Raw genomic sequence first — 14,962 nt, forward strand, 5'->3', positions numbered from 1 at the left:
TTTGCAGAGCTTGTGGCTTTCTAATTAAAGGGGACCCTGGATGGATCTTTAATTCAGAAAAACAGCGTCTTTTATTGAGGCGAATGCCTTCCCCCCACCTCCTTGAAAATGCTATCAGGGCACCACTGTAGTCTCTGTAGGAAGGATTTGGCTGCTTTTATTCCACGCTGGCTTTGCCTCCTCCACCTTGGCCCAGTTTTTTAGCCAGAGGGGATGGTTTCTGAGACAGGACTATGGAATTGGCCTGGTCACAGGGGAGGAAAAAAACGGTTTGACAGCCCAGCTCTCCAAGAGCCAATAACGGGAGCAGGCCCCACCCCCAATGATGTGAACTGGCTACCCACCCTCCCCTTCCCTCCCTACCCCGCACCTCCCAGGCCTGTCCTGGCCTCCAGCCAAGCCCCTCCCAGGAGAACTACAGGGTCACACTGCAGCATTTCAGTTTGGCCACCTCTATCCAGAGCCCTTACTCCCTGTGCATGTTCTCTTTTCCTCTCTCCTGAGCCCCTTTTTTTTCTAAAATCAATGCCGCCATCTATTTAGCTGTCTGTTGGGTTTGCCTGTGAGCTCTGTCTCTCCAGCTGCCTGGAAAGGCTTACGGCAGGAAGTGCACCCAAGCTTGGTTTTCTCAGGAGGCCCTCCCCCTGTGCCTGGGGCTAACAGGATGCTCCGTAAGCTGTCAGTAATTGAGGGATGAGCTCGCTGGGTTTTCTTCATGCTCTTTCCCGCTCTCAAAGTTTGGAGAGCCTTGGCTAACCTGACTCAACTCAGTGCCTTTGTGTTACTGTCCAAATAGAATAATGCTTGGCATTTATGCAGCTGTCACAAGGTGCCAGAGGCTGTGCTGAACCCCTTACATTATTTATAATTCTCAACACAAGCTCAGGAGGGTATCATCATCTCAGTTTACAGACACGGAGACTGAGGCTGGGGGAGGTTTTAAGTGGCCATCCAGCAAATCGAACGTGCAAGCCCAGATCCGCTGGCTCGGAGAGCTCCTTTCGTCACCGGCCATCACAAATGAGCCCTCAGCAGCACAGCCCGGGGGTGGGCCCCTTTGCACTGTCACTTAAGAGCATTTTCTCTTTGATTCCTGGCCACCTCACATACACAGTGCAGGAGGTAGATGTGGGAGTGGAAGTCTCAGCCATTTTCATTTGACTATCTCCCACGCCACTGCCATCATCTTAATGCATGAAGATGCATAAAGTGCGGTGAGTAACCAAATCAGATGAGAACTGTTTCCACTCGAAGCAAAGAAAACAGCTTGCCTGGCCATTAGGGATAGAGGACCTCCATTAACTGGAATGGATCCTGGGGGTTGGGATGAACCGTCCTGACTTAATGAATTTAACTGGTCTTCCTGTTTTCACTTAAAAACCAAGAGCATTCTGTCAGACCACCCCAGAGTATGGTAGCGATGATTTTATTCCTATTACACTAACAGTGAAAACAATTATTAGTTCATTACACTGCTGTGTGTTCACTCTTTCCTTCTGGTTTGATTAAATCTGTGTAAAGGAAGAGAGTTTAGCCATCGCAGCGTTGGACAAATGGCTAGGACAAATCGCCATTAGCCAGTTAAAGATTTGGTGAACAGCTGCCCTTTAAGCAGCCTTAGGCAAGGTACTATCAAGGAAGAGAAGTACAGAACATGGTCTCCAACCTCGAAGGATGTACATTCTACTTAAGAAGATAAAAAATAACACCAGCAGAACTAGCAGAAAGACATGTGGGGGACTGGGCACAGCAGCAAGGGATATGGCGTTGAAGCTCTTGGTTCAAATCCCAGTTCCACCATTGCCACATGTTCTTTGGCCTATCATTTTCCCTCTCTGTGTTCACTGTTCTCATGTGGAGGACAGGACTATTACCGACATCTTACTTAGCATAATGCCTGACACTGAGCAAGCGCTCAGTCTGTACGTAGCTATTGTTATGGCTACTACTGTCAAGCGTTAAACTATGGTTTGTAAGATTGGCTCCGAGTGCATTGGAGGGATTAATGAAGGCTGAGGTAATCACAGATGACTTTGTGAGGAAGGTGGACTTGAGATGAGTAGGCTTCCGCTGAGCAGGTGAGGAAAGAAGATGTTTAGAACAAGCTAAGAAGAAGCAGGTCTGGCTACACCAAGGGCAGGGTACAGGTTCTGGAAAAGCAAAGCAGAGAAGATGTGTTTGGGGTTGCAAGAGCTGAACTGATTAGATACGTAGGTGTGAAAACCAGGCCGTAGGTGTGAAAACCAGGCCGGGGATTTTGCCTTGAGGCAGTGGGGGGGGCCACTGTGCAGTTGGTGAGGGGAGCATTGGGGAACTGAGGTTTAAGTGACCTGTTGGAAGGACAGTGAGCCAAAGGCAGGGCACAATCCAGGAACCGAGACAGGAGGACTGATCAGGGGGACAAGGACCCAAGCTAAGTTTCAGCAAAGAGCTTAAACAAGAAAGGGCAAATGGAAGAGACATGTCAAAGAGAGAAACAGGAAGCCTTGGTGATATGGGGCACCTGGCCTGCTCAGTCAGTAGAGCATATGACTCTTGATCTCAGGGTCATGAACTTGAGCCCCACTTTGGGCACAGAGATTACTTAAAAAAAGAGAGAGAGAGGGAGAAAAGAAACCTTGATGGTGGGTTAGCTTGGAGCTTGGAGGTTTGAGGAGAGGGAGAAGTTCCAGCCAGATTTCCCCACTTTGAAACCTGGTAGAATGATGATCTGACCCCCAGAAAAGGGATATTTTTTAAAAAAAAGTACTCCATTTGCATCCTAAAATATTCAAGTCATTTAGTCATTTAAGTCATCTGTCGTTTTGTAACATTTTCCACCTAGTACAAGAATCTCCTTCATAATGTCTTATTCATAGTAAGATGACTTAGTAAAATAATGAATTTAGATTCATAGTTGCCACATTTGAGAAAAGGGTGGGACACCCTAGAGGCAAATCAAGAACTGGGACTTCGGGAGGAGAAACAGAGTCTGTGCTGTGTTTCCAGGCCTATTCACAGGGAGATGGTAGGCAGGGGTAGTCCTGAGAGAGGGTGTATCTCCCCAGGGGAGTAAGTAGAGAGGAGAGTGTCCCAGCACTGGAGCCTCTCAGACGCTCACAGTTATCAAGTGAAGGATGGAGAAGAGGCTAAAGCAGAGACACAAGAAAGTCTGGAAAGGAAGGAAGGACGTCAGGGAAGAATAAACTCAGCGAAGATAATTAATTCATTTCCAATAGAAATGCTTGAGCTTTGCAAAGTGTTAGAGTATGCTAAGTTTTACTCCTTTGTTACTGAGATTATTAGTATTATTCATACTGAACAGTGTGCTAAAATAGCACAAATGTGACTAGGTCCACGAGTTAAACAAACATGATGTCAGGAGTGACAACAGAAGCATAATCTACCCAATGCTCGTTGCTAAGAGTCACCCGTGGGTCTTGAAATGTCGTGATGCTTCTCAAGAGTGTTGAAAAGTCCAAATGCTTTACACGTTCTTTCTCATCATAAATCGTTCTCAAGGTAACGATATGTCATCTTCCACACTTGAAAGACAAGGAGAAAGAATGAGGTGGGATGTCATCCTGTTCTGCTCACAAGCCCCAGTGGCTTCCCATCACACATAGGATACGATCCAAAGACTCTAGTGGGGCTTGCAAAGCCCCATAAAAATCTGTCCTTGTAGCCCATTTCGTTCTTCTTTATAGCACCTGTCACTGCCTGGCATGTATAACGGCCCCTCGTCTGCTTTCTCTCCATCCCAGTCTGAGCTGCGAGCTCCAGGAGAGCCAGGGGCTGCGCTCACTGCTGCGTCCCTAGCACCAGGTATGGGGCCAGGCACGAGGGGAAACCCCAGAAAAACTGACGGTAGGAAACGACAGAGAACAAAACCAGCCAGGGTAGTGGGGGCTTGATGCTGCTGTGTGGGCAAATGTTGACAACTGGATATAGTCACAGCCCTCTCTTTTCCCTCCCTATAGCCTGGATGACTGTTAACTTTATTGTACCGGAGAAAGATGGGGTCTGGGGGGTGGGGTGGGGGGAGGCGTGAGTGCTTGGCGTCCAGTTACCTGTTTCATCTCCTTCTATTCAGAAAAGGATTTTCCACTTTGTTTTGCTGTGAACACTCCCCAGGCCTCTGACTACTTAGGTTTTCTGCTGAGATAAGCCCCGCCCCCACCGGCTACTGCTCTAGGGATCTAGGCCCCCCACTCCTCACCTAGCAAAGTCTGGGGCTCCTTCCACCTCGGATTCACTCCACACTTCATTTGACAGGAAAAACACAGGGTTTTCCCGGTGTTTCTAAGTAGCATGTGTGACAGATGTTCTTCTACTGCAGTCGGCACTGCTGAGCCTTATGAGGGCATCCAGATGGTGGTAGACGGTGACACTGGTCACTGAGGACAAGGAGAGGACCCGCTGGAGAGCAGGGAACTAATAACAAGCCTCCTGAGGGGCTGTGGTGGTTCTGCCTAGAAGGGCGAAGCAGCTGTCCAGTTCCTCTGTCATTCAACACAGCTTTCTCTGGTTTCTTCTGTGCACCGGGCACTGGTCTCGGAACTGGAGATAAGGTGGCCGTCCAGAAAGACATGCTCCTGCCCCTCGAGGACAGTCTCTGTCTCTTGAGAGAGGCATGCTTCAAACGACTGATGTATTCATCTGCCCTTGAATAGTAGTGGCCCCAAAGAACCAGAGGCTCTGGGGCACAGCACTAGGGACGAGCCCCGGTCCTAGTGATCAAGTGAAGGCTGCCCATGCATATAACATTTAGGCTAAGAGCAAAGGAGCAGGAGTTAGCTGTGGGGTAGGGACTTCAGCCAAGGGAACAGCCTGCCCTATGGCCCTGCAGCAGGTGGGAACAATCCAGAAGGGCAATGGGAGGGGGGTGGGGGGGGGAGTAACAGGAAGCGGCTGGAGCAGTAGGGAGGAGGGACCAGACTGTGCACGTGGGCCCAGCCGGAAGGCCCTTGCAGGAGTGCAGGCGGGGGACAGGCGAGGAAGGACTGGAGTGAGGGTAGTGCCCAGACACGTTCACAGTGAAGTGGACTCAGCCTGGAGGGGATAAAGCAGTGGGGGCCAAAGACGACATGGGGAAGGTGGACTGAGCTCCTTCCCTGGGCAGGCCGTGCACTGCCTCGTGAGGGATGGAGATGGGCCGTTGGACCCAGCACCCAGATAAGGATTCTCCGCATTCTGGTCGCGTCAGCTGGGCAGTTTACAAGGCAACAAACGGTGAGAAAGAGGCAGAATTCTGAGGAAGGTAAATTTCGGATGTTGTATCTCTGAGGCCCTTTGAGGCCTCCCAGCAGAGACTCGATTATACAGGTCAGGAATTCAGGAGGGAGGGCCCATCGGGTGACCAAACGCAGGTGACACGGGAGTCAGGAGAGCGGTTGGAGCCAAGAGAGGGAGTACCCTCCCCCATGTCACACGGAGCTCATGACAGCTGAGTTCACTTCTCAGTGGAACCTGGAGAAACACGATGGAGAGGTCGGGGACCAGCATGTTTACTCTACAGAAAATGGCTCAGCCTTGGTCTTGCTGGCCCTCACTAGGATTACAGGAAGGTAAATGATGCAAGTCCAGACGGCGATGAAGGGACTGGGTCTCCGTGACAGCACCGAGTCAGGCTTTCTGCAAGGCCTTTCCCCTGGCAAGTCCAAAATCTACAGACGCTGCCTGGAAAACAGTGGAAAGAGCTTTCAAGTCTGTGCATTAAATGCATATGTATCACATACGGCCTCTGTCTGTTGGCCTCAAAGAACCCTGAACTATCAAAGTAACTTAGTCAGAAATCAATGCTAGAGTGATGAAAATCCCTTTATTGGGGGGTCATCCAAACATTGAACAAGTTCACTGAGCTCCTGTGTCCTCCAAAGCCCTGGCACCAGTGACACAGATTATCCTACCTACAGATAATCTGTGTTTGGCTACGTTTCCCCTGATAAGATGCAAAGGAGGGGAAATTGTGTTGGCCTCGGAATCCTGCTCCCAAACCGGAGAATTTCAAGAATTGCAAATCGGCTGGTTACACAGTAGGGCCAAGTTCATTGTAGTAGAGGCCTCTGGACCCTGTCTCCTTTTCTCTACAAATCCATACTGCCTAGGAGACAACTTTGATCCTGACTTTCACTGCCTGTCATGATAACTTCAAAAAAACATGAGGAGGCAGAACTTTATTTTCAAAGGAAAGGCAGTGTTTACACCCAGGAGATCCTTCCTTCCAGGTTTCTGAGCTGTCTTGATTTCACTGGAGGCAAGAACCCGCACAGTCCCCCCGCGGGGGCGCCTGTGCGGATGTGTAGGTGGTATTCCGGACAGCCCCAGGGATGCTGTTCTCATAGATGGTGGTTTGCATTGTGCAACCTGCCCGGCCCTGGACAGAGACCCCACTGCCCCCCCCACCCTCTACCCCCGCCACAAACCATTTGAAGCTGCATCTGTACCCCCAGGAGGCAGGAAACCAAGGCAAGGGGAAGTAGAGGTAATGAGATGAGTGAGAGGACATCCATCAGTTCTTTTGTTGAAATGTAGTTAATGATTAACAGATTATCGCTGCTTTAATTTATTAACCTTTTTTCTGCCGTGAGAAGGAAAATATGAGTTATCTTTACAGAAGCTTCTTTTGTCAACAGTGGCTGCTGTTTCAAGGCTGAAAAGAAGTAGGAGAAATTGGACAAAGGCATTCTTTCTTTTTCTACCGAAAAGCAATATATTGCTTATTTTAGAAAGAAAACTAACGCAAAATAAATTTATTTAGGAAAGCTCCTGCTAATAAGTCTCAAAGCACATATCCGCAAATGGTTTCCTATCACAGATCTTTTACAGCCTTCATTTGAATGTATTTGTTCAAGGTTTACATATTAGAATTCTTGTTGCAGATGATGTCATGAGAAAACGATAAAGCTGACTAGCACAACGGGCCGAAATATTGACATTTGTTTGGGATGTTGTTAACCTCAGATTACGAAGTCTTCTCTCAGAAAATCCAAAATGACTTTATCCAAATTTTGAACAGTTTCTTTTCAGAAACGCACACACTCACACACACACACACACACACACACACACATACACACACAACCCTGCATGAACGTTGAATAATTCCAAAGTGGGAAGAAAGGCTCCTTTTGCTCATCATTTTATTTACAGGATTTGTGTCTGCACAGGGGAAAAAAGAAAGTTCTTTTTGCTTTCGAGATGGACATCGATTTCCAAGCCATTTGGCTCAAGAGATAGTTTAAATAGGAATGAATTTAATATACCTTTAATTCTCCGAAATAAGAGAACTCCAGCTGAGGTCTGGTCCAGGGCAAAGTCTGTTCTCGACACTGAAGAAAATCTATCACATTAATCCCAGCGGCTCAGAGTCCAAAGCTGCGTGAACAGAATGCTCGAGGGTAGGTTCTCACACAGCAGAACGCTTTGAAAGAAACTTTAAAAACAAAACGACTGTTCAGAGAATACCAGGCCTCGTGTAGAATCATGCAGCACTTAAGAAAAGATAGAAATAATTATGCTTGAGAAACACAGCTAATTAAAAATAACTCTGTGCATACAAGGAAAAGAAAACTGTAGAATAACTTCTCTGCTCCAGTGTAAATGTGAGATGCCACATAATGAAATAGTAGGATTTTTTAAATTTCATTTCACACTGGCATAAAAGAGATGGAGAGGAAAATTATATTGCCAGAAAATGCCAGGGTAGATTTGCTAAAGACATTATCATGTACTGTGTTTAAAACAAAAATCTAATTGCTATAATTTATCATACCTCTCGTTATTAAAACCATGCTAATTTAAAGATTTTAATTATTTGCCACTTTTGCATATTATGACTTTTCATAGAAGATACTACAAAAATTTCTGATTCTATCATCCTTTGTATGATTTTTTTTTAAGGAGGTCCTAAGAAAATTAACATGCTTTAAATATATAATTGGGTTTACATCAGTAATAAAAATTCCTTGTTTTTCTTTTAGTTCAGTGAAATTTCTGGAACTGCTTTATAATCACTGAGCTTCATATGTGAGCACACAGGCTGCTGAAATCAATTTTAATTCCCTGTACACCCATCTAGCCTTATAAAGAGCAGGGTGGACGCCACCCTCCCTTTTGAATTAGAGAAAGGATTCTCTTAATGATCTGAGAAGTTTCAAAGAAAAGATTCTACTGACTTGGCCACGAATTCGTTGCTTGGTCTTGAGAGATCAGACTCATAAGATAGTCACTGAAGCAAGACTGTTCTTTAAAACAATACGCTCTCTGACCGGTAGCAGAAAGGTAGGCAGGTAAGCAAGGGATCATAGAATACAGAAGAAAAAGCTGTCCCAGGAGTAAAGATGGCCACTATCAGTGATGAGGGAAAAGGTAGAGGGAAGTAGCCAGAGGCGAAATCATTTCTCTGCCATGGGTTTTGAAGGCCTTGGGAAATAGAGCTCATTTCTACAAATACATGGGCTACAGCAAATTGTCTTCACTTTGGGAGAAGCATGGTAGTAGTTGGATATGGTTTCTGTGTACCTCATAAAAGCACACTGTGGTCTTCTCTACCAAAGAATTCGTGATATAATACTCTATGTATTACTTAGAATATGACATCATTTCAAAGCAAAAGAAAAACCATGTAGTATTAGTTTCCTAAATCACAAGCCAGCCCCACAATCAGACCAGTCCTGTGACATTCAGTGTGGTCCTAGATTCAAGTTCTAGAAGCCAGAATTTTAAGGGGCTTTGAACATCAGCCTTTTGATGGGAAAAATAAAATCAGACCCGAGCTCACTTAAGGCACCAGAGCCAAGACTAGACCCCACAGCGGCTCGACTGAAGTCCATTCTTGTTTGCCGCCTTCCCCACCTCCTTTGCGAACTTCCTAGCGCTCCTCCCCCGGCCCCATACCCCAGACCATGTTCTCTGCCTGCCGAGTCACCGCGTGTTCTTTCTGCAGGTGCAAAGTTCCCCATTAAGTGGACAGCCCCCGAAGCAGCCCTGTATGGGAGGTTCACAATCAAGTCTGACGTGTGGTCTTTTGGAATCTTACTCACAGAGCTGGTCACCAAAGGAAGAGTGCCATACCCAGGTAAGAACGGGACCTAGCCGAGGCGGGCCTCGGATTGGAGGCTCTCTTCCCACTTTGCCTTCCAAGCCCCACCCTCAACTTTCTGCCCAACGTGAGTTTGAGGAACTTGGACAGGGATTTAGCCAGGGAAAAGCAGAACCGGGAGCCCCTTGGGCATCACGGAGACAAGCAGCTGCTGCGTGTGGCGTGGCATGCCGGGAATCGTGCAAACAGCAGCTAGCACGAGCGCTGCAGCCCACCCCAGTTCGTGGAGCCTGTGCTCTCTGGGTAGGGGCGCGCAGCTGTGGCTCCAGGAGGAACAGGGGTTCTGGCACGGCTTTACCCAAAGAGAATTTGCAGACCCTTGCAGGGAAGAGAAGGAGAAGAAGCCCCCACTGCTTTTTGATTACACTGTAGCACTGACCCATGGAGTGAACCTGGCAGGAAAATGCCAGGACCTGCCCTCCCTGCAGGCCCCAGCCGCAGATGGCCAGACAAAGCAGAGGCACTTGCAAAACGCGGTTTCAGGGCCATGCACTGCCCATCTGAGCAGTCGAAATATGCCCTACGAAAGCAAGTGTAAGGTAAAGAAATCGGAGAGGCTTAGGCTCTGGAAATTTTCTGGACTGTCAGATTCATGCTTCTCAAAGAAGCCACAGATTTAGATGATCCCCCTTAAATTCATTAATTTCAACAGATGCTGATGCAAAGGACACTCGTGCCATTTCACCTCCACGCTTTAGTGGTTATATTATAGCACATGGGCGATCTGCTTTCTGAAATGTTAAGGACATATTTTTCAGTTACTGTTGAGTGAAGAAAGAACGTAGCTCCTCCTCATTCCCTGCCTAAGAAAGGAGCTCTAAAAAAAAAAAAAAAAAAAGATAGTGGAGATTAATGAGGAACTGATGTCTCTTGCAAATCCTGGGTTTGTAATTCTATCTTTGCAGTCAGAGGAGACCGGGAGGGCAGATTAATGTGTAATCCCTTTGTTCGTTTTTTATGATTATTTCTGGTCATCTTTGGAGAATGCAGAGAGGGAGAGAGGATCTGTTTTCAGGTTGGCGTGGCCTTGAGACTCCTAGGAAAGCCAGCTTGGCACCGAGACAAAACGAACAAAATTCCCTGTCCCTGAAGCGCCAGCACGGGGCGCTTGGCGACGTGGGTGGAAGCCAGTTTTATTGATGGGCTGGCGGCGGCTGGTCCCCACATGCACGGGTGGGCAGACGCGCGGGAGGCAGCCAGCCAGCAGGGCAGGAAGGGCTGCCCCCGAGGGGCCTGGAGAGCAGCGTGGGCATTTTTGGGTGGCTTCTTGGCGGGGGAGAAATAAATGCAGGTCTGGGGGTTTTGAAGACATGAAGGCACTTTTGGGGGGGGGGGGCTGAATTTTGAACAAATTTCTCCCTGGATCCTCCAGGTTTACAGTCAGCCGTTGTGTGGAATGCCACGGAGGGGAAAAGGTTAATGTTGTTTTGCGTTTCTGCAAAGGCTTTCCTTTCAGTGACACAAAGCCACTTTTTGTTCATCAGGGTTGCATACAGAAACCAAGACAAAGGGGCAGGGACCGGGACCCCAGAGAAGGCAGGCAGGTGTGTGCTTCTGAAGGAGAGGCTTTGCCCAAGTTTGGATTTAGCATAAGGAAAATGGCCTTGTTTTGTGACTCAAACTAAGATTCACTTAGCTCAGTGTCTGTGAGTGTGAACTGTGCCGGGCATTTTGTTCTACCTGGAAAGTAAGTACAAATAAGACATTCGCACTCTGAGGAAACAGATTAAAAGCTTCCTGGAGCCCTGGAGCGAGGCACTGTTTTGGTTGCTGGGGATATAGAACAATGAGCAAATAAATTTAGTTCCTGCACTCGTGGGATTTACAGTCACATAGATAAAATATGTACCATGTCCAGGAAGAAATCAGTGTTTTCTGATACTTATTATCAGAGGGAATCATCCTCATGGGATGAATTACTTGAATTTACCCCCTGTGGACCTCAAATCTTCATTCTGATAATGGGGTCAGGGACACGTGATTTGGGTGTCTGCAGAGGGGCCTTTCCCTCAAGAGTCCTGTGAGGGGCAAAGGAGTCTGCGGTGAGAACTGAGTCCACTGGATTGCGCAGAGTTACATACTCCGAGCTGCTGCTGACGTGCTGGGGGGCTGGGAGAGCCACCCTGCTTCTGTGAGGTAGCAGGGCCGGTTGTGTCTGGGAGGCTTCATGGAAAGGGCAAGCAGAGTTTCTTCCGCAAGTCAAGGAAGAGGGAAGAAGGTCCTGGATACAGATTGGCATATAGGAAGGTGCCAAGGCCTAGGAGGGCAGAGCTCATTCAAGGAGCTGCAGGAGAAGGAATTTGAGGGTGGGGGCGTGAAGCCTGGATGTGCAGCAGGAAAGGCTGGCCAGAGCCCATCATCATCATCATGGGGGCCTCATACGCTGCCACAGGGAGGCTCTGGGGCCAGGAGGGTCCGCAGTAGAGGGCAGGGGTTTGGGGGTGGGCTGTGTCAGTGGGCAAGAGACATGAGCTGTGTCTTAGCCCCAAACAGCCAGCAGCCACAGAAAATTGTTCCCAGGCCTGTTCCTAGCCATGGGGGCTTCTTGTTTTTGTTTTTTAACATAGTTATAATCCTATTTAATTGGACTTCTGGATCTTAGAGCAAACTCTTCTTGAGGGAGAGGCTTTTACAGAAGAATTCCAATTACAGGACTATTACCTTAATGAAGGATAACTATTCCTAAGGCACAGTGTCATTAAGCTTCAACCAGACGTCACTGTGAAAGGAAGGACCTTCCCCTCCGCATTCTCACTGCTGGTGTGGCCCAGTCAGTGTGTGCCCAGGGATTGCTTCTCTGCCATGCCAAATCCCTGTGCCTGTTGGGGGTACCCTGGGATGGACTCTCAGTCCCCGCCCATCATGCCTTCCATCCTGACATCTCCATGCAAAAATTTCTCCGTGGGCTAGTCTATTTTTAAGTAATTCGTTCTTCAAGAACAGTAGGTGGCGGTATTTTTCTGAATTCTTTCATACCTGAGCATGACCTTCCGTTACCTTCCCACAGAGGAAAGGGCCTTTGGCTGGTAGATGAGGTTGGAGGTCAAGGGAAGGGAGTGACTTACCCACGGATTCGTAAAGCTTTCCCGGCATTTCTGCCCAGCATGACAGCAGTTCTAGAAGTAAGAATCAGAGAAGGAGCCTAGAGTGGAGCATGTGATGTGTGACCACATGAGAGGAGACAATGGCACATGGGCCGGCTGGTTAGTTAGCGAGTTCTGTAAAAGGAATGGACTAAAAGGAAGGGAAGAAGGACAATCTCAAATGGAATGACAGCCCTAGAGCCAAAGAAAACAGTACTGAAATGTGACACTGAGATTAACAGAGGTGGCAGAAAGGAGTTGCACGCACTCCACCCGCCCAGACAAAGGTTGCTTCCAAGACGTGTCACAGAGATGCACACAGTTCCAGAGGACAGCTCTGCTCTACGGATTCCCCAGGAGCAGCCGCACTCGAACACATTCTAGGCCTTGTTTTCCCGTGAACTGAGGTGCCGATCCATCCTCTGTGTTGAGATTAGACTGGATTTTGTACTGAGGGACTGCCGAAGGTGAGAAAGGACAACACTTCCATGAAAGGAGTTTTCCGGGATTCACGCATGCACTCAGAGTTAGGCACTTTCAAACCCTCCCTCTTTTCCTCTTTACCTCCACTGCCCTGTGTCAGGCCATCCGCTCTGCAGTGACCTCTTCTTGGGACTTCCTGCCTCGGTTTCTCCTGCCCCCTTACCCATTCTTTCCCTGTCACCACCAGGGATGTTATCCCAGAAAACAGAGACCCAGCTATCTTGCTCTCCTGGTTAAAAACGTCTGTGGCTTCCCTTCTCCTTCCAGATAAACTCCAGAAGCCTTAAGTTTGCATGGCCCTTAATAACTTTTTCCCTGGGGGGGTGGGGGCGGTACGCTGTGAGTCATTCCACAAATATTTATTGAGCACCTGCCGTGTGCGCTGAACCAGCAAACAAAAACTTGCGCCTTCATCCCTCATAAGCGTTTACTCTTCTTGTAAGAGACAAACAATAAACAAAGATAATAAGCAAACTCTATTCTGTTTTGGCTGGTGGTAACCGGCAGGGAGAAGAGTAATACTGGAAAGTGGCAAGGGAGGACCTCACTGGGAGGGTGACCTCGAGGAAGGCCAGCCCTGAAAACAGCAGGAAGCCAGTGTGGGTGGAGCAGAGGGAACAGGAGGTCTGCGAGGCCCTGGGGAGATCAGCGAGGGCCTTCCTAGGGCATTGTGAGGACTTTAGTTTTCGTTGTTAATGAGAGAATCACTGAGGGGCTTGAGTGGGAGAGCGACATGACCTGACATGGTTTCTCTCTTGTCACCCCCAGACCTCACACTGAGCTGCCCTCTGGTGTGAGTTGTTCTTCTCAGCCTCAGAATCCTGCAAAGCCCAACCCACACATCACCTCCTCAGTGTAGCGTGCTTCATGTCCATACCAAACGACTTGCCCTGTCTGCCTGCTCCCACGTCACACGGTGCATCGCTATTAAAGCCCCCGTCCCTGTGTCTGGAATTCGCAGCAGCTCTGAGGGCACAGGAGGTCCTTTCGATATTCCCAGTGCCCAGCACTATCTGCCCCATAGTAGACTTTCAAGAAGTGTAAGCACAGGAATGGATGGATGGAAGCTCAGGATAGGGTAAAAAAAAAAAAAAAAAAAGAGATGATGCCTATGAGGTTTTAAAACAAGATTTTTTTAGTTTGACCGATAACCCACAAAGCCTTTTAACTCTATTCCATCATCTCCACACATAAATATAGCACGGATCGTCCCAGCCACGAGAGAGCCTCTGTCCTCAGAGTTGTTCTGGGAAATTGACACTGTGGTTGGTTGAAACACCGCGTTCCAGTACGTTTCTAGGCAGACTGTCCTGACCATTCGGTGCCCTGGCTCGCAGCTGAAAACCTGCTTTGTGAATGTGGCAGGATCTAACAAGCAGGAGCCTTCTCTTAAGCACATCACATTTATCCATGCATTTGAAGCACTTTCAAATCTTTTAGTAAGTGACAGCTGCCTGGCTTTCGAGACTATATCCTGTCACCTGCCAGTGACTGGAAGAGACAAGGGAAATTAGTGAAGCTAGAAGCCCCCTTCCTTAGGGAATTAGAAGTCCCACCCTTCTCCTCCCTCCGCCCCTCTCAGACGCCCTACAGCCCTGAATCGCAGACATAGATTCCTCCGTGTTCAGCAGCCCATTTCCATCACCTGCACTCAGTCCTCCTGCTCTGTTCAGTGTGCCGACAGATCAGATTTTTCCTGGGGTAGGGAAAGATTAGACTCTCTGGCCAGGAAAATGGGAAGCAGAATGGAACCTCCACCCTCAGCCAAGGGTGCTTTGTCCCCTGCCCTCCCTGCCCCTGTCCCTAGCCCCCAGGGCTTCTCCTTTCCACTCCTGAGTTCCCCCAGAGCAGGAAGCCTGCCTGGAGTACCCAGGGGTCACGCTGCCACCTTTCCCTACAAGGTTTCTCTTGGCAAGTGTGGCTGGTGAGAGGGGGAAGCAGGGGAGAAGACCCGTGGAGAGGGCAGCCAGAGAGGAACTTTTCACCATACTGAGTCCGGCGTTCTGCTGCCGTTCGTTCTCAGCTCAGTGTTTCCACGGCCTTCCCGGTGGACACCCGCATGCTCTGCCTCGCTTCTCTTTTTCTGAGACAAAGGAGTTCTTCATAATACTGCATGACCAGCTTCAAATGATCTTTCTGTATGATGGCCCCTGAGTCGCAGTCATTTCTGTACTTATTCATACGGTGGGCATGATAAAAACAGCTGCCCCGAGGTTAGCTGGTCAAAGGAGGCCAGAGAAAGAGAACTGGACATTAGACATTAGTGGGTCTTCTCAGGGTCACTCCTTTATTTTCGCCTGCACTCTTTGATCAG

General features: G+C 48.4%; 2 protein-coding genes and 1 long non-coding RNA gene across 17 annotated transcripts in view; 1 reads left to right on the plus strand and 2 right to left on the minus strand.

Annotated features, from left to right (window-relative positions):
• FYN (FYN proto-oncogene, Src family tyrosine kinase) overlaps window positions 1-14,962 on the plus strand; it is a 209,351-nt gene that overhangs the window by 187,172 nt on the left and 7,217 nt on the right. For all 13 annotated transcript variants that reach the window (XM_082731954.1, XM_082731960.1, XM_082731949.1 and 10 more), the window contains one exon: window positions 8,927-9,058. In XM_082731954.1, the coding sequence (XP_082588080.1) occupies window positions 8,927-9,058 (132 nt within the window). The remainder of the gene's footprint in view (window positions 1-8,926; window positions 9,059-14,962) is intronic.
• On the minus strand, window positions 5,229-13,694 carry LOC309865546. Of its 3 annotated transcripts, XR_014312151.1 has the most exons (3): window positions 12,148-13,694; window positions 7,245-7,414; window positions 5,229-5,658 (listed from the first exon to the last, which is right to left on the minus strand). It is a non-coding gene; the product is annotated as an uncharacterized lncRNA (long non-coding RNA). The 3 variants fall into 3 exon arrangements; XR_014312152.1 differs by lacking the exon at window positions 12,148-13,694 and having other exon boundaries at window positions 7,245-8,920; XR_014312153.1 differs by lacking the exons at window positions 7,245-7,414; window positions 12,148-13,694 and adding an exon at window positions 6,405-7,035.
• Window positions 13,765-14,962, minus strand: part of LOC309864095 (uncharacterized protein) — a gene marked incomplete at its 5' end in the record, with an annotated part of 56,714 nt that continues 55,516 nt past the window's right edge. Inside the window, one exon of the mRNA XM_082729442.1 lies at window positions 13,765-14,866. The remainder of the gene's footprint in view (window positions 14,867-14,962) is intronic.

This window comes from Mustela nivalis (genome assembly GCF_964662115.1).
Source record: "Mustela nivalis genome assembly, chromosome: 5".
Lineage (NCBI taxonomy): Eukaryota > Metazoa > Chordata > Mammalia > Carnivora > Mustelidae > Mustela > Mustela nivalis.